The 16,300-nt window shown below is 59.7% G+C and overlaps 2 protein-coding genes across 5 annotated transcripts; both read left to right on the top strand.

Moving 5' to 3' along the window:
• The first annotated feature begins 1,059 nt into the window (after positions 1 to 1,059).
• SIRT7 (sirtuin 7) lies at positions 1,060 to 7,575 on the top strand. Its single transcript, XM_065896824.1, has 10 exons — positions 1,060 to 1,177; positions 1,248 to 1,385; positions 1,467 to 1,571; positions 3,249 to 3,319; positions 3,409 to 3,481; positions 4,872 to 4,970; positions 5,045 to 5,281; positions 5,419 to 5,499; positions 5,677 to 5,783; positions 6,901 to 7,575. The coding sequence occupies exons 1-10, from the start codon at positions 1,085 to 1,087 to the stop codon at positions 7,097 to 7,099; spliced, it is 1,203 nt and encodes a 400-aa protein (XP_065752896.1). The 5' UTR covers positions 1,060 to 1,084; the 3' UTR covers positions 7,100 to 7,575.
• Positions 7,576 to 7,917: 342 nt separating this feature from the next.
• On the top strand, positions 7,918 to 15,221 carry PCYT2 (phosphate cytidylyltransferase 2, ethanolamine). 4 transcript variants are annotated; one of them, XM_065896626.1, is made up of 14 exons: positions 7,936 to 8,024; positions 9,886 to 9,974; positions 10,541 to 10,702; positions 10,959 to 11,025; positions 11,689 to 11,773; positions 11,941 to 11,985; positions 12,222 to 12,275; positions 12,715 to 12,853; positions 13,108 to 13,190; positions 13,440 to 13,517; positions 13,695 to 13,760; positions 13,926 to 13,991; positions 14,267 to 14,355; positions 14,441 to 14,552. In XM_065896626.1, exons 1-14 carry the CDS (start codon positions 7,936 to 7,938, stop codon positions 14,550 to 14,552), a joined length of 1,224 nt encoding a protein of 407 aa, XP_065752698.1. The 4 variants fall into 4 exon arrangements, with proteins under 4 accessions (XP_065752699.1, XP_065752698.1, XP_065752702.1 ...); XM_065896627.1 differs by lacking the exon at positions 12,222 to 12,275 and having other exon boundaries at positions 7,918 to 8,024; positions 14,441 to 15,221; XM_065896630.1 differs by lacking the exons at positions 10,541 to 10,702; positions 12,222 to 12,275.
• The last annotated feature ends 1,079 nt before the right edge of the window (positions 15,222 to 16,300 follow it).

The raw sequence follows: 16,300 nt of genomic DNA, 5'->3' as shown, positions 1-16,300 counted from the left end.
CAGCCTGCTTTGGGATGGGGTGGTCGAGCCCCATCTTGTCCCTGTGACTTCCCTCTCTGGGGTGGCCGGTTGGCCAAAGCTTCCGTCCACAGCTGGGAAGCCACAGCCTGCAACACTGTTTCCGCTCTAGGATCTTTTAAGTTACTTTTTTAGGCTGTGGTTTGGTGAAAGGAACCAACACATTAACGATTTTTTTCCCCAGAAGCCACTGAATAATTCTTGCTGGCCGGTTTTCGCCTTCCTTTTGGCTGTCTGGTTTTGAAGCAGATGGGAAGAGGCAGGGGTGTGCCCTCGAGACTGATGGCTTGTCCTGCTCTGGCCTGTGTGTCCTGAGCATGTGCTGTACCTGTTGGACCAGTCGCACACATTTCCACCCCACTCTGCAGCAGCAGCCTTGGTACGTGGGTGTCCCTTCAGTCTGAGCTAGAGTGTAGGAGAGCTTGTCCCCGATGACCTGTGAAGGGGGACCCCTCTAACAGCCTCATGTCCCAGCCCCACCCTTCCCCACATCCCCTCAATCTGAAGCCTTTAACCAAACGGGAGTGGGTACAGAAAGCCTTCTCCTGGCATCTTAGGGCAGCAGGACAAGGGCTGTCCAGTGTGTCCAGCTCTGCTGCTCTCCTGGCGCTGAGAGGTGGGCGGAGCAGAGTTGATCAGACCCTGCCTGCCCTGCCTAGGGCTGAAGACAGGAGGTGGGGTGGGTACGCTGGGATCTGCCGGGGTGGGCGGGGGTTGTTGAAGATCCAGGTGGGGAGGGGCCCCACTGGAGCACTCTGGCTGACCTGGGTGGCGTCGGCCTCGCGCCCTCCCTACCCTGTGCAGTATTTATTGCTAAATTATTGTCCAGGAGGGGCGGCACTGGGCCGGGCCCCGGGTATTTATTGCTGTACATAGTGTATGTTTGTGATATATAAGGTTTTCTTTATTTTGTATATGATCAATAAACACCTTTTAAAGAGACTGGCAGGTGCTTCCTTGGGGCGACGCAAGGGCGGGGCGGAAGGGAGGGGCGGGCCTCGCGCGCATGTGTCGGCGCGCGGCCTGCCGGGAGGCGGAAGCGGAAGCGCGAGTCTCCCCGGGAGAGATGGCCGCCGGGGGTCTGAGCCGGTTGGAGCGCAAGGCGGCGGAGCGGGTCCGGAGGCTGCGGGAGGAGCAGCAGAGGGAGCGCCTCCGCCAGGTACGGCGTTGCCCGCCCCGCGCCGCGCCCCCAGTCCGCGCCGCCCTCACCGCCTGCCCCGCGCCCGCAGGTGTCGCGCATCCTGAGGAAGGCGGTGGCCGAGCGCAGCGCGGAGGAGGGCCGGCTCCTGGCCGAGAGCGAAGATCTGGTGACCGAGCTGCAGGGCCGGAGCAGGCGGCGCGAGGGCCTGAAGCGGCGGCAGGAGGAGGCGAGTCCGGGGTGCGGGCGGGCCGGGCGGGGGCGCGGGCGAGCCGGGGCCGGCTCACGACCGGCTTCGGCGTCTCGGCAGGTGTGCGACGACCCGGAGGAGCTGCGGAGGAAAGTCCGGGAGCTGGCTAGCGCCGTCCGCAACGCCAAGCACCTGGTCGTCTACACGGGCGCGGGGATCAGCACGGTAAGGAGACGAGGCAGGGACGGCCGCGCCCCGGGTCGGCTCCCAGGTTGTGCGAAACACGGACCGCCGGGGGCGGGCGTGGGGCGCCCCCTTCTGGGTGTCGGACCCCAGCACCGAGCACCGTCTTCTGTTAAGCAACAGTACCGATTCGCAAAAGCTCCCCTTAAAAGCACTTCTTCAGGGTCTTTCTTTTCTTAGAGAAACTCAGAACGACTCTATTTGGAACTTCGCAAAATAGATAAACATTCTTAAATGCTTGAATTTTTATTGTATCCAGTTAGAGACAGGAAAGGAAGAGGGATAAAAACGGGATGTAATAGTTTGGTGCTTGTCCCAAGGTTATATATTGGCAGAGCTAAACCCCAAACTATCTTCTGATTCCCCATTCGTTGTGTCCGCTGAATGTTGAAGTAAGGTAAGTGGAATGCAAGGCAGTATGCATTAGAGTGCACCAGGTAAGGAAGAGAAATGCTTTGGCTTTTGATAAGTTTTATCAGGAAGCTACCCGGGTGGTAGAATGTGACTAGCTTTGACAGCGTGGATAGCACGTTGTTAAATTGCTGGGTGCAAGTTGAGTGTGACCTACATGTAGGTCCAGCAGAGGTGAATAACAAGGATTTCTGTGGAGAGGTCCATAGGTGATGATAATAAACCATATAAACGAATGACTGTAATGTGAAGCTGGCTGTGCTAGGCTGCTAGAATAGAAATCCAGATACGCCTTCTGTGGTCTCTGAGAGCTGGGAAACCCATCTGGTTGTTTTTTTATGAGAGGTGGCATTGAGTCTGGGCCTTGAAGGGTGGGTAGGATTTTACAGATACTTACGAAGTAAGACACTCCATACAGGGATGACTGAAGAAGCCCAGTAGCGAGAATGCGTGAGGTATGTTAACTGCTTTAACTTATCAACACCTGGAGCCCTGGCACGTGTGACCTCTTGTCATTATGTAAAAGCAGTAATACCATCTTTTAAAGAACTGTAAGCAGCTACTAAAGCCACTTGCTGTTCATTAATTTGCTCTGTTACTGTTTGAGGTTTCCTTTTTCCATGTGGGTCAGACCCACTGGTCAGGTGGGCATTTTTCTGAGCTTTAGCAACAGGGAAGAGACAGGGCTCCCTACAAGGGAGGTCACTCACACCTCAGGGAGCACAGGGCACCTTGATCCTGGCACACTGTCTGTTTTCTTCTCTCGGGGTAGCTCTGTTTCACTGGATTGGGAACTTGGGAGACGTAGTAATGTTTATCTCATTGAAGAGGTTGGTCTGTGTGGAGGTAGGCCAGGAAACACTTACAGCATCAGGATGTGAGGACGTGGAGGGAGGCGTGCAGTGAGCCTAACCAGTCCTCCCTCTCAGTATGAGGACAGACATGGCCACAGAGCCCAGGCTGTACTACATGCTAGAGAGTCTCCCAGGGCGGGCAGGGCTCCTTGGAGCCTAGAAGGATGAGCTGGACCAGGTTTGGGTGCAGGCGTCCTGGCAGAGGGAAGGAGCCACAGGGGGTGCCCTCCATCTGGGAGGACAGGTTAGACTAGGAGATGCTCAGCCTAAGGAACGAATTGAGGCCAGTCTGTGGGCCAGCACTTCTCAAAGTGCTGGGAGAAATTATTGGGAATTCTGCCAGTGCCTACAGTGATGTCTTTTCGCTGGGCTTATCTCCTTTCTGAACCTGCAGGCGGCTTCTATCCCAGATTACCGGGGTCCTAATGGAGTGTGGACGCTGCTTCAGAAAGGAAGAAGCATTAGGTAAGCAGCCTAGCACAGCCTTCCCACCTAGGTAAGCAGGGATCTGACCTTGAAGCTCTCCTCACCTTCATTTCCCTTCTACCTGGCAGTGCTGCTGACCTGAGTGAGGCCGAGCCGACCCTCACCCACATGAGCATCACCTGCTTACACGAGCAGAAGCTGGTAAGAGCCCAGGGCGGCTGGTGTACAGCCATCCTTCGGTATCCCCCTTGGATACCAAAAGCTGAGGGTGCTCAAGTCCCTTGTGTAAAATGGCGTAGTGTTTGTATATAACCTGCACACCTCCCCCCATACTTTATTATTTACTTATTTATTTATTTTTAAAATAAATTTATTTTATTTATTTTATTTTTGGCTGCGTTGGGTCTTCGTTGCTGCGAGCAGGCTTTTCTCTAGTTGCGACGACCAGGGGCTACTCTTCGTTGCGGTGCGCGGGCTTCTCACTGCGGTGGCTTCTCTTGTTGCGGAGTTCAGGCTCTAGGCGCGCAGGCTCAGAAGTTGTGGCACACAGGCTTAGTGGCTCCGCGGCATGTGGGATCTTCCCGGACCAGGGCTCGAACCCACGTCCCCTGCATTGGCAGGTGGATTCTTAACCACTCGCCACCAGGGAAGTCCTCCCCACCCCCATACTTTAAATCATCTCTGAATTACTTGTAATACCTAATAAAATGTCAGTACCACTTCAACAGATATAAATACAATGTAAATGCTACACAGATACTTGCCAGCGTGTGGCAAATTCAAGTTTTGCCTTTTGGAACTTTCTGGATTTTTTTTTCCCCGAATGTTTTTGATCTTTGGTTGGTTGAATCTGCGGATGTAGAACCGTCAGATACGGAGGGCTGATTGTACTCACTGGGTCCACGGCGAGGACCGGGAGGGCCACCTTGGTGCCCAGGTGACAACTGCATCCTACTTCCATCAGCCAGTGGACCCTGTGATGAGTGCCCACCAAGCAGTTTAGATTCCTGGTTTGAGCCTACCTCTACTCCTCCTGTGTTTCCTCTCCAAGAGTAGAGAGCAGCCTCTCTGCTGAATCATCCCATAGAGGGTCCACACAGGCCCAGAGCTCGTGAGGGCAGCCCCTTCCCCTGGTGTTTCTCTTGCATTTTTCCCACAGACCTCAGGAGCCACCTAGATTCAGGGGAGGCTAGTAGGAAACCTCTGGAGATCCTCTGCTAAGCACCTGCAGCCGAGTGGGGAAGGGGTCGCGCCTCCTGGGCCTTCAAGGACCTGAAGCGTGATGACCCAAGAGAGCATCAGCTTGGGCCCCAAGCTCCTTTCCGGCCGAGAGGGGGCGGTGCAAACATTGGCCCTCCTGGGGGCTCCTAGGGCTTCTGAGTCGTTGGGGGTGGGCCCAGGGCCTCCCCACCGGAGCCTCCTGAGTCCTACTGGGACCAGCCTGCTGCCCGGGGTTTGCCTTCGATGCTTTGTGCAGGGTCGGAGTTGCCGCTGGCTTGGGGGCTCTGGGGCGGGCAGGGCTCGGTATGGTTTCACTCCTGAGTGCTGCTTCCCCTCTTCCTCCTGCTGACTGCCACTGTCGCCCTTTCAGGTGCAGCACGTGGTGTCTCAGAACTGTGACGGGCTCCACCTGCGGAGCGGGCTGCCTCGCACAGCCATGTCGGAGCTCCACGGGAACATGTATATCGAAGTGAGCGGTCCCTCTGGGACTCGGGGGCCTGGGCAGGCCAGTGGCTCCTGCTCACAGGGCCCTACTCTCCTCAGGTCTGCACAGCCTGCACTCCCAACAGGGAGTATGTGCGGGTGTTCGATGTGACGGAGCGCACCGCCCTGCACCGACACCAGACCGGCCGCACCTGCCACAAGTGCGGGGCCCAGCTCCGGGACACCATCGTGCACTTTGGGGAGAGGGGGACATTGGGACAGCCTCTGAACTGGGAGGCGGCCACCCAGGCTGCCAGCAGAGCAGACACAATCCTGTGCTTAGGCTCCAGCTTAAAGGTATGTGAATGGCACTGTGGATGGGAACGGGTGAGCCTGCCCGCAGCTGGCCAGCTCAGCCTTAGACCCCAGCTTCCTGTAGCCTCCTTCCCTGGTGTGTGTGTGTGGTCTGTCTGTCCATCCATCCATTCCCGCAGGTTCTAAAGAAGTATCCACACCTCTGGTGCATGACCAAGCCCCCCAGCCGGCGGCCCAAGCTCTACATTGTGAACTTGCAGGTAACTCAGGTGCTCAGAGGTGCCTCCCTAGACCTGGGCCTTAGGAGAGCCAGCAGTCCCTGGGACATTTATGTCCCACACTAATGCACCAGGAGGTCTGGCTGAGTAGGGGCCAAGGCCAGCAGGCCATTGGGAAGGAGTGAGGTGCTGTCCTCACTTACCTTCTCCTGTCCCCAGTGGACCCCAAAGGATGACTGGGCTGCCCTGAAGCTGCACGGAAAGTGTGATGATGTCATGCGGCTCCTCATGGATGAGCTGGGCCTGGAGATCCCCCGCTACAGCAGGTGAGGGGGCACAGACACATCCCCCACTTCCCTGCCCCTGTGTGGATGGGTTGTGTCTGTTGTCTTTTGTGAGCTGCGTGTAGAGAAAGCTCTGAGCTGCGGCAGATGGCATCTGAGGCGTGACTGCAGTGTGGTGGCCTCTGCAGGGACCAGCCCCAGCATTGGCTGAGGTGTCCTGGCTGACGTGATTCCTGCGGGGAGAGGGAATCTGCCAGGGCACACCTGGATGTCCCCCTTCACCTCAGGCAGCCTGGACGGGAAGGTGCCTTGAAGGGATGTGCTCTCAGCAACTCTGCTCGTCAGGATCTGGGTGCACTGGCTTGGGGAGCTGGAATACTTTGGGGAAGCTTAAACAGATTGTGCCTGAATACAGAATTTGTGATAATTGAGATGTGGTGTGTGTATTGAGTGAAAAGTTTACACTTTCTTTCTCTGTGAATTTTCAGGGTCTTATAGGGGAAATCAATAACTTCTTTTAATCAAAGGGTTGGAGAATTAAGGATCCCTTCACCTTCTGGGCCTGGCAATTCTTGTATGTTATGTTTGTGGTGTTCTGTAATGTGGGCCTGTTGTGTACTGTACTTTTTTTTTTTTTCACATTAACTTAGCTCATTTTCTTTATCGGTGCTTATCTGTATATTAAGTTTATGATATGTGGTTCTACATCTCAGTCAGACACATGATCTCTTCACGGTGTAGTGTTTAGGCCACGCCTCCCTAGTCAGCTTCCCTCCCATCAAGTCCTGCAGTCTGGGAAGGGGAAGAGGGTCTGGTCTACCTGTCCCTGGCCGTACAAGTGAAAGGTGGGGTCCAGAGTTGGCTAGTGACTCACCCCTCCTGGGGCTACTGCCGCCCTACCCCATGTGTGCACAGCCCCCTCAATCACCGACGAGGACTGAGTTCTGCAGAGGCTGGGATAGTCTGGGTGCTGGCCTTTGAGTTACTTGCGGAGCTTACCCCTCTCGCAGATGTTGTGGAGCTACCACTGAGCAAAGCCCAGCCATGGCTAAGACGTGGGAGGGACGCAGGGTGACCTCAGTCAGCTTTCCCGTCCTGGGGCGGGTTGTGATTGTGAGGGGCTCCCAGGCACGCCTGACCCAGCTTTCCCTTCGCGTAGGTGGCAGGACCCCATCTTCTCGCTGGCCACTCCCCTGCGTGCGGGTGAAGAAGGCAGCCACAGTCGCAAGTCGCTGTGCAGAAGTCGAGAAGAACCTGGGCCTGGGGACCGGGGTGCACCACTTAGCTCAGCCCCTGTCCTGGGTGGCTGGTTTGGCAGGGGCTGCACCAAGCGCACAAAAAGGAAGAAAGTAACATAACCTGTTGCATGACCGAGAACAATGATGGCACTTTGCAAATGACCGGGACTCTTCTTCAGGGGCAAGTGGCACTGTTAAGGCCAGGACTGCCCCTGGAATTCTCTGGGGGTGACATTTTCACCCTGACATGTTTAGCTATTTGTCATTGTGGAAAGCTCCCTTGCACTGCTGTGGTTGCCCCCCTGCATGGGCCTAATGATGGAAGACACCTCGCCCAAGCAGCCTCTTCTAAAGAGGTGGCAGCCACACCCTCTGTGAAAACAGGACTCACTTGGCCGCAAAGAGGAAGCACACGGCTGCCTTACCTCATTCACTAGGCTAGTCTCAGGGGCCTCAACTCTATTTCTACCAATTCTTACTAAAAATGTTAAATTTATAGAAGCCTTTTTCTGTATTGGGTATGCTGCAAAGGAGTGGTTTTTGAGCCTTGGCTCTCAGCAGGCCGTTTTATTGTTATTAAACATCTCTGCACTGTCTTCCTCGTGTCACCGAGTGACTGCCTTTCTGAAGCGGTGGGTGGGAGCGGGCGCCTGGCGAGACTCCTGGAGGGGCGGATGCGCCCCACGTGGTCCTGCCCCAACCGCCGCTGCAGGTGGGAGCTGAGGGCTGGTGGGCGCAGGCTATTGGCCGGGAGCGGAGGGGCGGGGCCCGGCCCGGGCGGGGCTCGCCATTGGCCGCGCGAGGGAGGTGAGGGGGCGGGGCTCCGCGCGCGGGGCGGGGCGGGGCTCGGCATTGGCTGTGAGAGGCGGGTGAGGCCCGCGTGACGGCGCGTGCGTGCGCGAGCTGCGGCGGCTGGGAGTAGGGAGCCGGCCGTGCCGCGCCGCCGGTTCGGGGCCATGATCCGGAACGGGCACGGGGAGGCAGGCGGCGCCGAGCGTCCGGGCCCAGGGGGCAGGCGTGCCGTGCGGGTGTGGTGCGACGGCTGGTGAGCGCGGTGGGGGGCGGGGGGCACGGGCGGGGCCGCGGTGACAGCTGTGGTCTCTTTCGCTGGGGTCGGGCGGCCGGCTAGTGCGGGGCGGGCGGCGCCTCGGCCGCGTAGGACGCCTGGAACCCGGGTCACCGCGTCGCCGCGGGCAGCGCGGCTGAGGGTTGCTGGAGTCTTTCTGCGGATCCCTACATGAGCGCCTTCCCCGGACGCTCCTTCTCTCACGTTTGCCTTTAAGCCGGAGACCCAGCCAGGCTGTCCCACCTGCCTAACTCGTGCACGATAGTGGCCAAAGTTGCGTGTCTAACCTTGATGACTTTAATCATTTCAGTGCCCTAGGAGCTCTTTTTGTCCGAAGGAGCCGTGCACCCAAAATGTCTTCCCAGAGTTCTCCTTGTCCGGCTCCCAGCTTGCCGGCACAAAACCAGGAAGGTTCTCCTAGGTATCTGGGCAAGCGTCAGCGCAGGCATTGCCCGATCTGCGTAAGACCCTAATGAAGCCCCCAGGCTCCTGGGTCCATCTGAGGAGGGCTACAGTGCCGAACTGTCCTCTTTTCTGGCAAGCCAGATAGCTGGAGTGGTGTTGAGATAGGTTTGAGGCCGTCAGCAGACAGGAGGAAAGTGAACCTCTAGTGATAAGTTGACGACTTGGATGCTTCCTCAGACCTTATTTGATGGAAGCAGAGAAAGAAAAACATCTGGCTAGCCCAGGGCTTCAGCGGCCAGCAAGTGGGGCTGCCATACTCCTGGGCCTGCACCTGAGTCACCTTGTGGAGGGGGCGTGGCTTCCTGTCCGTTGACTCTGACCTTGGCCCTGACCAGGCCTGGCCCCTGCCCCAGCAGGCCACAGCCACAGGCCACAGTGACTGGGATACAGCCTGGACCCAGGTCCACCCTGCATTCTGTGCCATGCACCCTCCTTCTGCCCAGCCTGTCCAGTGGGCACAAGGGCCTGCCAGGCTCCTGAATTTGGACTTCCCTCTTCCCTTAGCCCAGGACCAGAGCCCTGTGCCCCACAGGGTTGTCTGCTGGGGCCTGATGTGCTGGGGTGGGGCTAGCAGGTGGCGCTGAGTAGAATGGTTTTGTACACCTGGGTCACCTCGAGAAGCAGGGACAGCTCCACCTACTCAGAGGGCAATACAAGGCTGGGAAGAAGCAGAGTGAGAATGAGGGCCCACCTCAGGGCCCACAGAGAAGTGGATGTCCCCTCCGCCACACATGGCAACCCGAGTGGAGCTGTGGTGCTGTGTGTGGCCTTCAGCTGAGAGTTCACTCTTAACCAGGCCTGGATTTGAGAATGAAAGCTCTAGTACCAGGTGACGGGGAGGTGGTTGTTGGCCCCAGAGACCAAAGCTTCACTGAGTTTCCAGAGGCCTTGGGGAGCAGGCAGGATTTCTAAAGCCAGTGACTGCCCTTGTTCATTGGCTGGACTTTGTTTCGTGTTGGCCCCCGGGACTGTCTGGCTGTTTCGCGGTAGTACAGAGCCCAGTCCACCCCTGAACTAACATTGCCTTCTATTACCTTTCAGAGGGACTGCCCATGACAGTTTGTATTTGGGAAGGGGAGGGGCTGAGGGCAGAGTGCTGTCCCAGGTGTGGGGAGCAGGGGCTGTTCTGTGCACTCACCAGCCCTCAGGTCTGCCAGGCCTTGTCCCCAGGCACAGCCATGCTCGCTCAGACTGACCTTGAGCCCAGGGGCCAGTAATGTGGAGAGCTGAGCACCCCGCCCCTCTGAAAGCCCAGGCCCAACCGGACCCTGGGAGCAGTTCCCCATGGTGGCTTCTCAGAGGGCTTCCTAAGGATACTGCAGAGGAGCAAGACTGCACCCCCAACACTGGGATGATGGCCCTGCCCTCTCCACAGCTATGACATGGTACATTATGGCCACTCCAACCAGCTGCGCCAGGCACGGGCCATGGGTGACCACCTCATCGTGGGTGTACACACTGACGGTAAGCCGAGCTGCCAGGCCCACCCTCCTCCCCCACGGCCGTGACAGACGCCACAGGTCCCCGTGGTGGGTAGGGCCAGGCCCGGCCGTCCTCCCCAGAAGTGCAGCTCCACAGGCTCGCCCCAACCCCGGCCCGGGCCAAGCCATCCAGAGCTTTCCCGTCTTGCATCCTGTCGTGAGCTTGGGGGGCAGGGGTGGTCCAGTGGATCAGTCCAGGTATGCCGCCCACTTCCTACCGCCTTCCTGGTTCCCAGGGCCTTAGAGGACAGAGCACCCAGCCATCAAAAGGGAACCCCGGACCGTACCTGGAAGTCTGGTTGGCTGGGGGTGAGGGGCGTGCATCCGCAGCGCCTGTACCGGCTCCCAGAGGACAGAGCAGGGCTGCTCCTTGTGGTCCTGCCTCGTGGGCTGAGGGCCCGATGAGAGACAGCCTCCCACCGTGAGCCCTCATGTGGCCGCAGACCCAGCTCGATTCTGGGAGGGGACTTCTGAGGAGGAGCCAGTGAGCCTGTGGCCAGCCTTCCAGGGGTCACCCACCTTGTTCTTTGCCCTCTTCTCTCTCCCTAGAGGAGATCGCCAAGCACAAGGGGCCCCCGGTGTTCACTCAGGAGGAAAGATACAAGATGGTGCAGGCCATCAAGTGGGTGGACGAGGTGGTGCCAGCAGCCCCCTACGTCACCACGCTGGAGACGCTGGACAAGTACAGCTGCGACTTCTGCGTCCACGGCAGTGAGTCGGCAGGGCAGAGCCCCCGGGGCAGGGGAATTGGGCAGCTCCAGACCTGACCATCAGAGGGGCGTCCGGAGGTGCCGGCCTCCTCACACTTTGGGGAGCACAGAGCTTTTGAGGGTCTGAGGAAGCTCTGGGTCCTTCCCCAGAAAGGAGCGCATGCACACCAGGGCAGGCCTGGAGCCGGGGTATGGGCCTGGAGGTCTTCATGGCTTTGGGTTAAGATCCTTGTTCTTGTGTGCGTGTCACCCCTTAGATGATATCACGCTGACTGTAGATGGCCGGGATACCTACGAGGAAGTGAAGCAGGCTGGGAGGTACAGGTAAGCTCTACTTGCTGAGCGCCCCGCTTTTCGAGGAGCGGGGCTCCCAGCTCCCATCGAGCTCCTTCTGCCTGTGAGGGCAGCGTCCGGGCCGCAGCCTGTTTCTCATGGCCTGGACTGGAGCTGGGGGTGCCATACATCTGCATCGCCCAGTACGGTAGCCACTGGCCACGGGCAGCTGCTAAGCAGGGGAAACGTGGGGTATGACTGGGGAGCTGGCTTTTGTTTAAGTCACTTTCATTGAAAAGGCCAGTGTGGCCAGCAGCTCGAATGGGGCAGTGAAGCCTGGGGTTCCCTTGGCAGGGAGTGTGTGATGAGGCAGGACCTGGGCGTCAGTGGACAAAACAGGACCAGAGCCACTCTGTATGGCCTGCTCACCCCGACACTGCAAACTTGGGGCTTAGTGACAGCGTTCTGTCCAGTCATTTCCTTTGGTTGATAAAATCTCAGTGGTCTCTCCACTCTCCTGGTCTTGGTTTTTTGTTGTGGCTGAGAGTGGCGAGGAGGTGCCCGGGTCTGTGCACAGCATGGCTGGGGGCTGGACCACGGTAGACTTAGCCACAAGCAGAGTTGCCCTTAGGTGGGGCAACTTAGGTGCCCATAGGAGGTGCAGCCTTGCAGGTGTGTCCCAGGAGAGAGCCCCACCCCCAACTCCTTTCCCAGAGAATGCAAGCGCACCCAGGGGGTGTCCACCACAGACCTCGTGGGCCGCATGCTGCTTGTGACCAAGGCCCATCACAGCAGCCAGGTGAGTCCTGGGGCCAGAGCGGAATCCCCGAGGTCCCAGAGCTGGGAGGGAGGGATCGCCTACCCTACCCTTGCCCCTCAGTGGGCACTAGGACAGCAAGCTTCGGTGTCCTGGGGTTGGTTGCGTCTGGAGGGCAAGGTCCCTCAACCCCCTGCCCTTCCATGCAGGAGATGTCCTCCGAGTACCGGGAGTACGCAGACAGCTTTGGCAAGGTGAGTGCCGCCTGTGCTGTCCGGGCCGCTGCCCAACCCCCAGGCCACCCCTGGGGAAAGGCTGGCCTGGAGCCTTGCCCTCTACCCTGCTCCCTGCTTTCTGGACACTGACCGGGTACTGACCGCCGGTCTTGCTGGCTGGCCGGTCCCAGCGGCCACTGCATGGAGGAGAAGTGAGGACTGCCCGCGTACGAGGGGTCTCTAACCAGGTGGCCTGGTCCTCTCTTCCTCTGTAGCTCTCTCACCCGACACCCTCCAGGGAGACACTTTCCTCAGGAGGCTCCTCCCAGGTGACCAGACGGTGGCCTCAGGGTGCCAGGTCCCCACGAGGGCCATGTCCACTGGCCTCTTCCTAGCGGGTTCGTTGCCAGGCCAAGGTGGTGTTGGCTGCAGCGCCTGCTGTGGCCATGGGACAGAACTCCAGTCCCACCGGCCGTAGTGGCCCCGCCCAGCCTGGTTGTGGTGTGAACCAGGCACCTGCCAGCCAGCCCTCGGCATCCCTGCCTGAGATGTCTGCCTGGAAACAACAGCAGAGCGACAAGCGAGTGGCAGGCTGTGGCTAGGGGTTTGGAGTCCCGGCCTATAGCGCCCATGCCTGCCCCCGCCATCTCACACCTGTGCCGCCCAGAGCAGACTGACAGGCGGATGCGGGCAGGCCCAAGGATGGGCACAGGCAAGGGACGTGCCTGCGAGGCCTCTGTCGCTGACCAGGTTGTTCTCGGCTTACAGTGTCCTGGGGGGCGGAACCCTTGGACGGGGGTGTCCCAGTTTTTACAGACATCCCAGAAGATCATCCAGTTTGCTTCGGGGAAGGAGCCCCAGCCAGGGGAGACGGTCATTTATGTGGCTGGTGCTTTTGACCTGTTCCGTATCCTCTGGGACTGGGTCGGGGGTTGTCCCTGCCCCAGGCCTTTTCTGTGCATTTCCACATCTGCCCCAGTGGGCTGTGGGGGCTAGAGGGGCCTCCCTGACTCCCAAAGGCCCAGGATTGCAGTGGGGTGCAGGGGCACCACTATCAGCATGGAGAGGCTCGAGCAGGTGGGTGGGAAGGTACCTGTCTGAGCCCCTGCTTCTGTGGGCAGCTGCTCCTCGTTGGTTCCTCAGTCCTTAACCTGGGCACAGACATCGGGCACGTGGACTTCCTGGAGAAGGTACATGGCCTGGCGGAGAGGCCCTACGTCATCGCCGGCTTGCACTTTGACCAGGTCTCACCCCGGGCAGCCGGTAGCGTGGGGGCTCTGGAGGGGCTCCTAGGGTTGGGGTTGGGCACAGGCGAGGCAGAGGTGGCAAGCTTGGGCCTCTTCCCAGGGAGAAGCCCAGGGAGAGCCTGCCATCGAGGGCTTCCCCACACTGGCAGACGCCCCACGAGGGATTGTTGGGAGGGAGCACGGCCTCACTCCCACCCCAGCCCACCCCTGAGGTCACCAGCTGACCCAACCTTGTTCTGGCTCTAGGAGGTCAACCACTACAAGGGGAAGAACTACCCCATCATGAACCTGCATGAGCGGACCCTGAGCGTGCTGGCCTGCAGGGTGAGTGCAGGCGGGCAGGTGGCAGGCCCAGTGGCGTCTCCTTCCAAGGCTGGAGCTGCTTCTCCGCAGGACCCTCCCCGGGGTACAGGAGTCTGGGGCTTCACCATGCTGCCTCTCAGCCCCTACCCCATAGCCTGGTGAGGCCCATCTAACCAGCTGTGCTCCCTTTCTGCCCAGTATGTGTCCGAAGTGGTGATTGGGGCCCCGTACTCGGTCACAGCAGAGCTCCTGGATCACTTCAAGGTGAGGACGGGGCTCCTGGTGGGCGGCTTCCAGGGAGGGTCTTGACTGAGTGGCACCAGGCCAGCTCTCTGAGCCCAGGCTGCTTCCCTGGAGAGGGCCTTCTCGGGGCAGGGGACCATGGGGGGAGATGCTGGGAGGGCGCCCTGACCCCCGCCTCCTCCCCAGGTGGACCTGGTGTGTCATGGGAAGACAGAAATCATGCCTGACAAGGATGGCTCCGACCCATATGAGGTGGGTCATGCTGGGCCCTCGACAGACATGAGGTGGCCACTGCCTGATGCTTCCCAGCCACCTAACGCCCCCGCACCTCATCATGCCTGTCTGGGAAATGGGCGGGATGACAGCTGCCACGCTGATGGCCTCACGGCTTAAGGAGGCAGGTTGCTAACGGGTGGGAATAACTGCCCCCGCCACAGTGGGGTGGGAACTCTCTGAGCCAGGGCAGCAGGGCAGTCTTCTGGGGGTCCAAAGGAGGGCTCTCACCTCCTCCTCCTCCTGGCCTCCAGGAGCCCAAAAGAAGGGGTATTTTCTGTCAGATCGACAGTGGGAATGACCTCACCACGGATCTCATTGTCCAGCGCATCATCAAGAACAGGTGAGTCTCAGCCAGGCTGCTGGGGGCACTGGAAGCCACTGAGGCTTGGGTATGGGTGCACCACTCACCCCCACCTGGCCCCCAGGCTGGAGTACGAGGCCCGGAACCAGAAGAAGGAGGCCAAGGAGCTGGCCTTCCTGGAGGCCATGAGGCAGCAGGAGGCGCGGCCCGAGAGGGAGAGCGACTTTGACTTCTGACCAGAGGGGAGAGGTCGCCAAGGGCCCTCCGAGTGCTGGCCGTGTCCCAGCCCTGCCTCGAGAGCTTGGCTCGGTTTTTAACAAGGCTGCGGTGCCCTCCTTTCCAACCACCTGGCCATGCAAGGGCTGGTGTGGAGGACACTGCCTTTCACCCCGCCTGTGAGGTGTCCGTCTTGCAGCAGGCCCTCCTGCCCTTCCTGCCGAGCTGCACAGTGAGGGGATCCAGCACAGTGGAGCAGCCCAACAGGCAGGACGAGCAGGGGGCACCTTCAACAGAGGGGTGCCACCCTGCGTGCCCAGAAAGGCCCAGTTTCCATCCTTCTGGCTTCGCTGCTGCTCTCCATTCTGCCCCCAGGAAGCTCCTGCAGACCCTGGATGCCCCCCACCGCCCAGCTCGAGGCCGTGGCCTTCCTGCCCGCCCGGCCTCCGTGGGAGCCAGCTTCAGGGAGCAGTGACCCAGGGCCCCGCCCCCTTTCCTCCTCAGAGTGCAGACCATGCCACCTCCTACATGAGCGGCCTCTGCCCTGCAGTGTGTCCCTGGCGCCCCGGGGCCTGTTGCCCGGACGCTGCACCCCCTGCTTCCCGGGCCAGCCTCCCCACAGACTGTTCTCGGTTTTGTACCTGACCAGCTGGTGTGCAACCAAATAAACCTGCTAGGAGGTGCTCTGCCTCGGGCTCTCAACCCTGCAGGGCAGGACCAGGAAACCCGCCACCTTGGCCGTGCTCCCCGCTGCCCACCCAGCAAGGAGGGGGCCAGCAGGCAGCATGACGGCAGCAAGGAACCCCCCAGATCTGGGCCCCCAGACACCTCCAGCTGCCTCCCACGTGGCAGGCGACAAAAAAAGGGGAGGGAGGCAAGGACCAACAGAGTACCTTTAGCCCCAGGGTCTGTCATGGGGAAAATGAGAGGCGGACACCCCGCGGCCCACATAGAGCTACCTGATCCAGGAAGGAATTAGGGGCTGCTCCCTGGCCCAATCCACAGAATCTCAGGGTCTTCTGCACCCAAGTCAGGGTACACTTGGAGGAGTGCAGTGGCTGCAGGGTGCTGACCCAGGTCACCTCTTGATGGGGTGGGGGGAACAGTGGCAGTGGTTTATGGCTCTGTGGTGTTCAAGAGTGAGGACTGTGATGTTTTCTCAGTCCTCTGCCAGTTTCCTCCAGAATGGCCTCTGCCCTGCACTGCTGAGCCAGATGGGGCTGGAGTACCCTGTGGCCCGGCCCCATGGGAGCCCCTGGCCAGCGGTCACTCCTTCTGGAAGGTGGGCCTGTCCTTTCTTTTGGTCCTTAAGGTCCAGCCTAGAACCCGTGCAGGAAGCTGCAGTGGGGGACTACAGTGCACGCACCCTGGCCGGGCAGCTGCTGCCTTGCTTCCTTTGTTCCCTCCTCGAGTGGGGGGAGCTCACTAAGCTGTGAGAGGCACAGGGCCCTCCCTGCACCCCCACCCCACCTGGGCCCCCAATTTCAGGAGCCCGGTGATGCCAGACTTTCCCACGCTCAGATCCCTGGGCGGCAGGGATCAGCCAGTCTCCTGTAGACTGATGTAAGTGTGGGACACAGGAGAGGCCGGAGGGTTCCTCTTGAGACTGGAGTCAGCCCTAGGCCTGCTGAGAACCCCCTGCTGGGTGGCACCGCAAGGTGAGGACTGGGGAACAGTCCCCAGCAGCAGTCGGGAAGCCCCAGGTGAGCCACGCATGGTTGGAGGAGACTCAGGGCCTGGGGGTCCAGGAAGTGGGCTCCTCCAGAGA

Source organism: Phocoena phocoena, chromosome 19 (genome assembly GCF_963924675.1).
Source record: "Phocoena phocoena chromosome 19, mPhoPho1.1, whole genome shotgun sequence".
Classification (NCBI taxonomy): domain Eukaryota; kingdom Metazoa; phylum Chordata; class Mammalia; order Artiodactyla; family Phocoenidae; genus Phocoena; species Phocoena phocoena.
The sequence above is the reverse complement of the archived record's forward strand: the minus strand, read 5'-3'. Positions and strand labels throughout refer to the sequence as shown.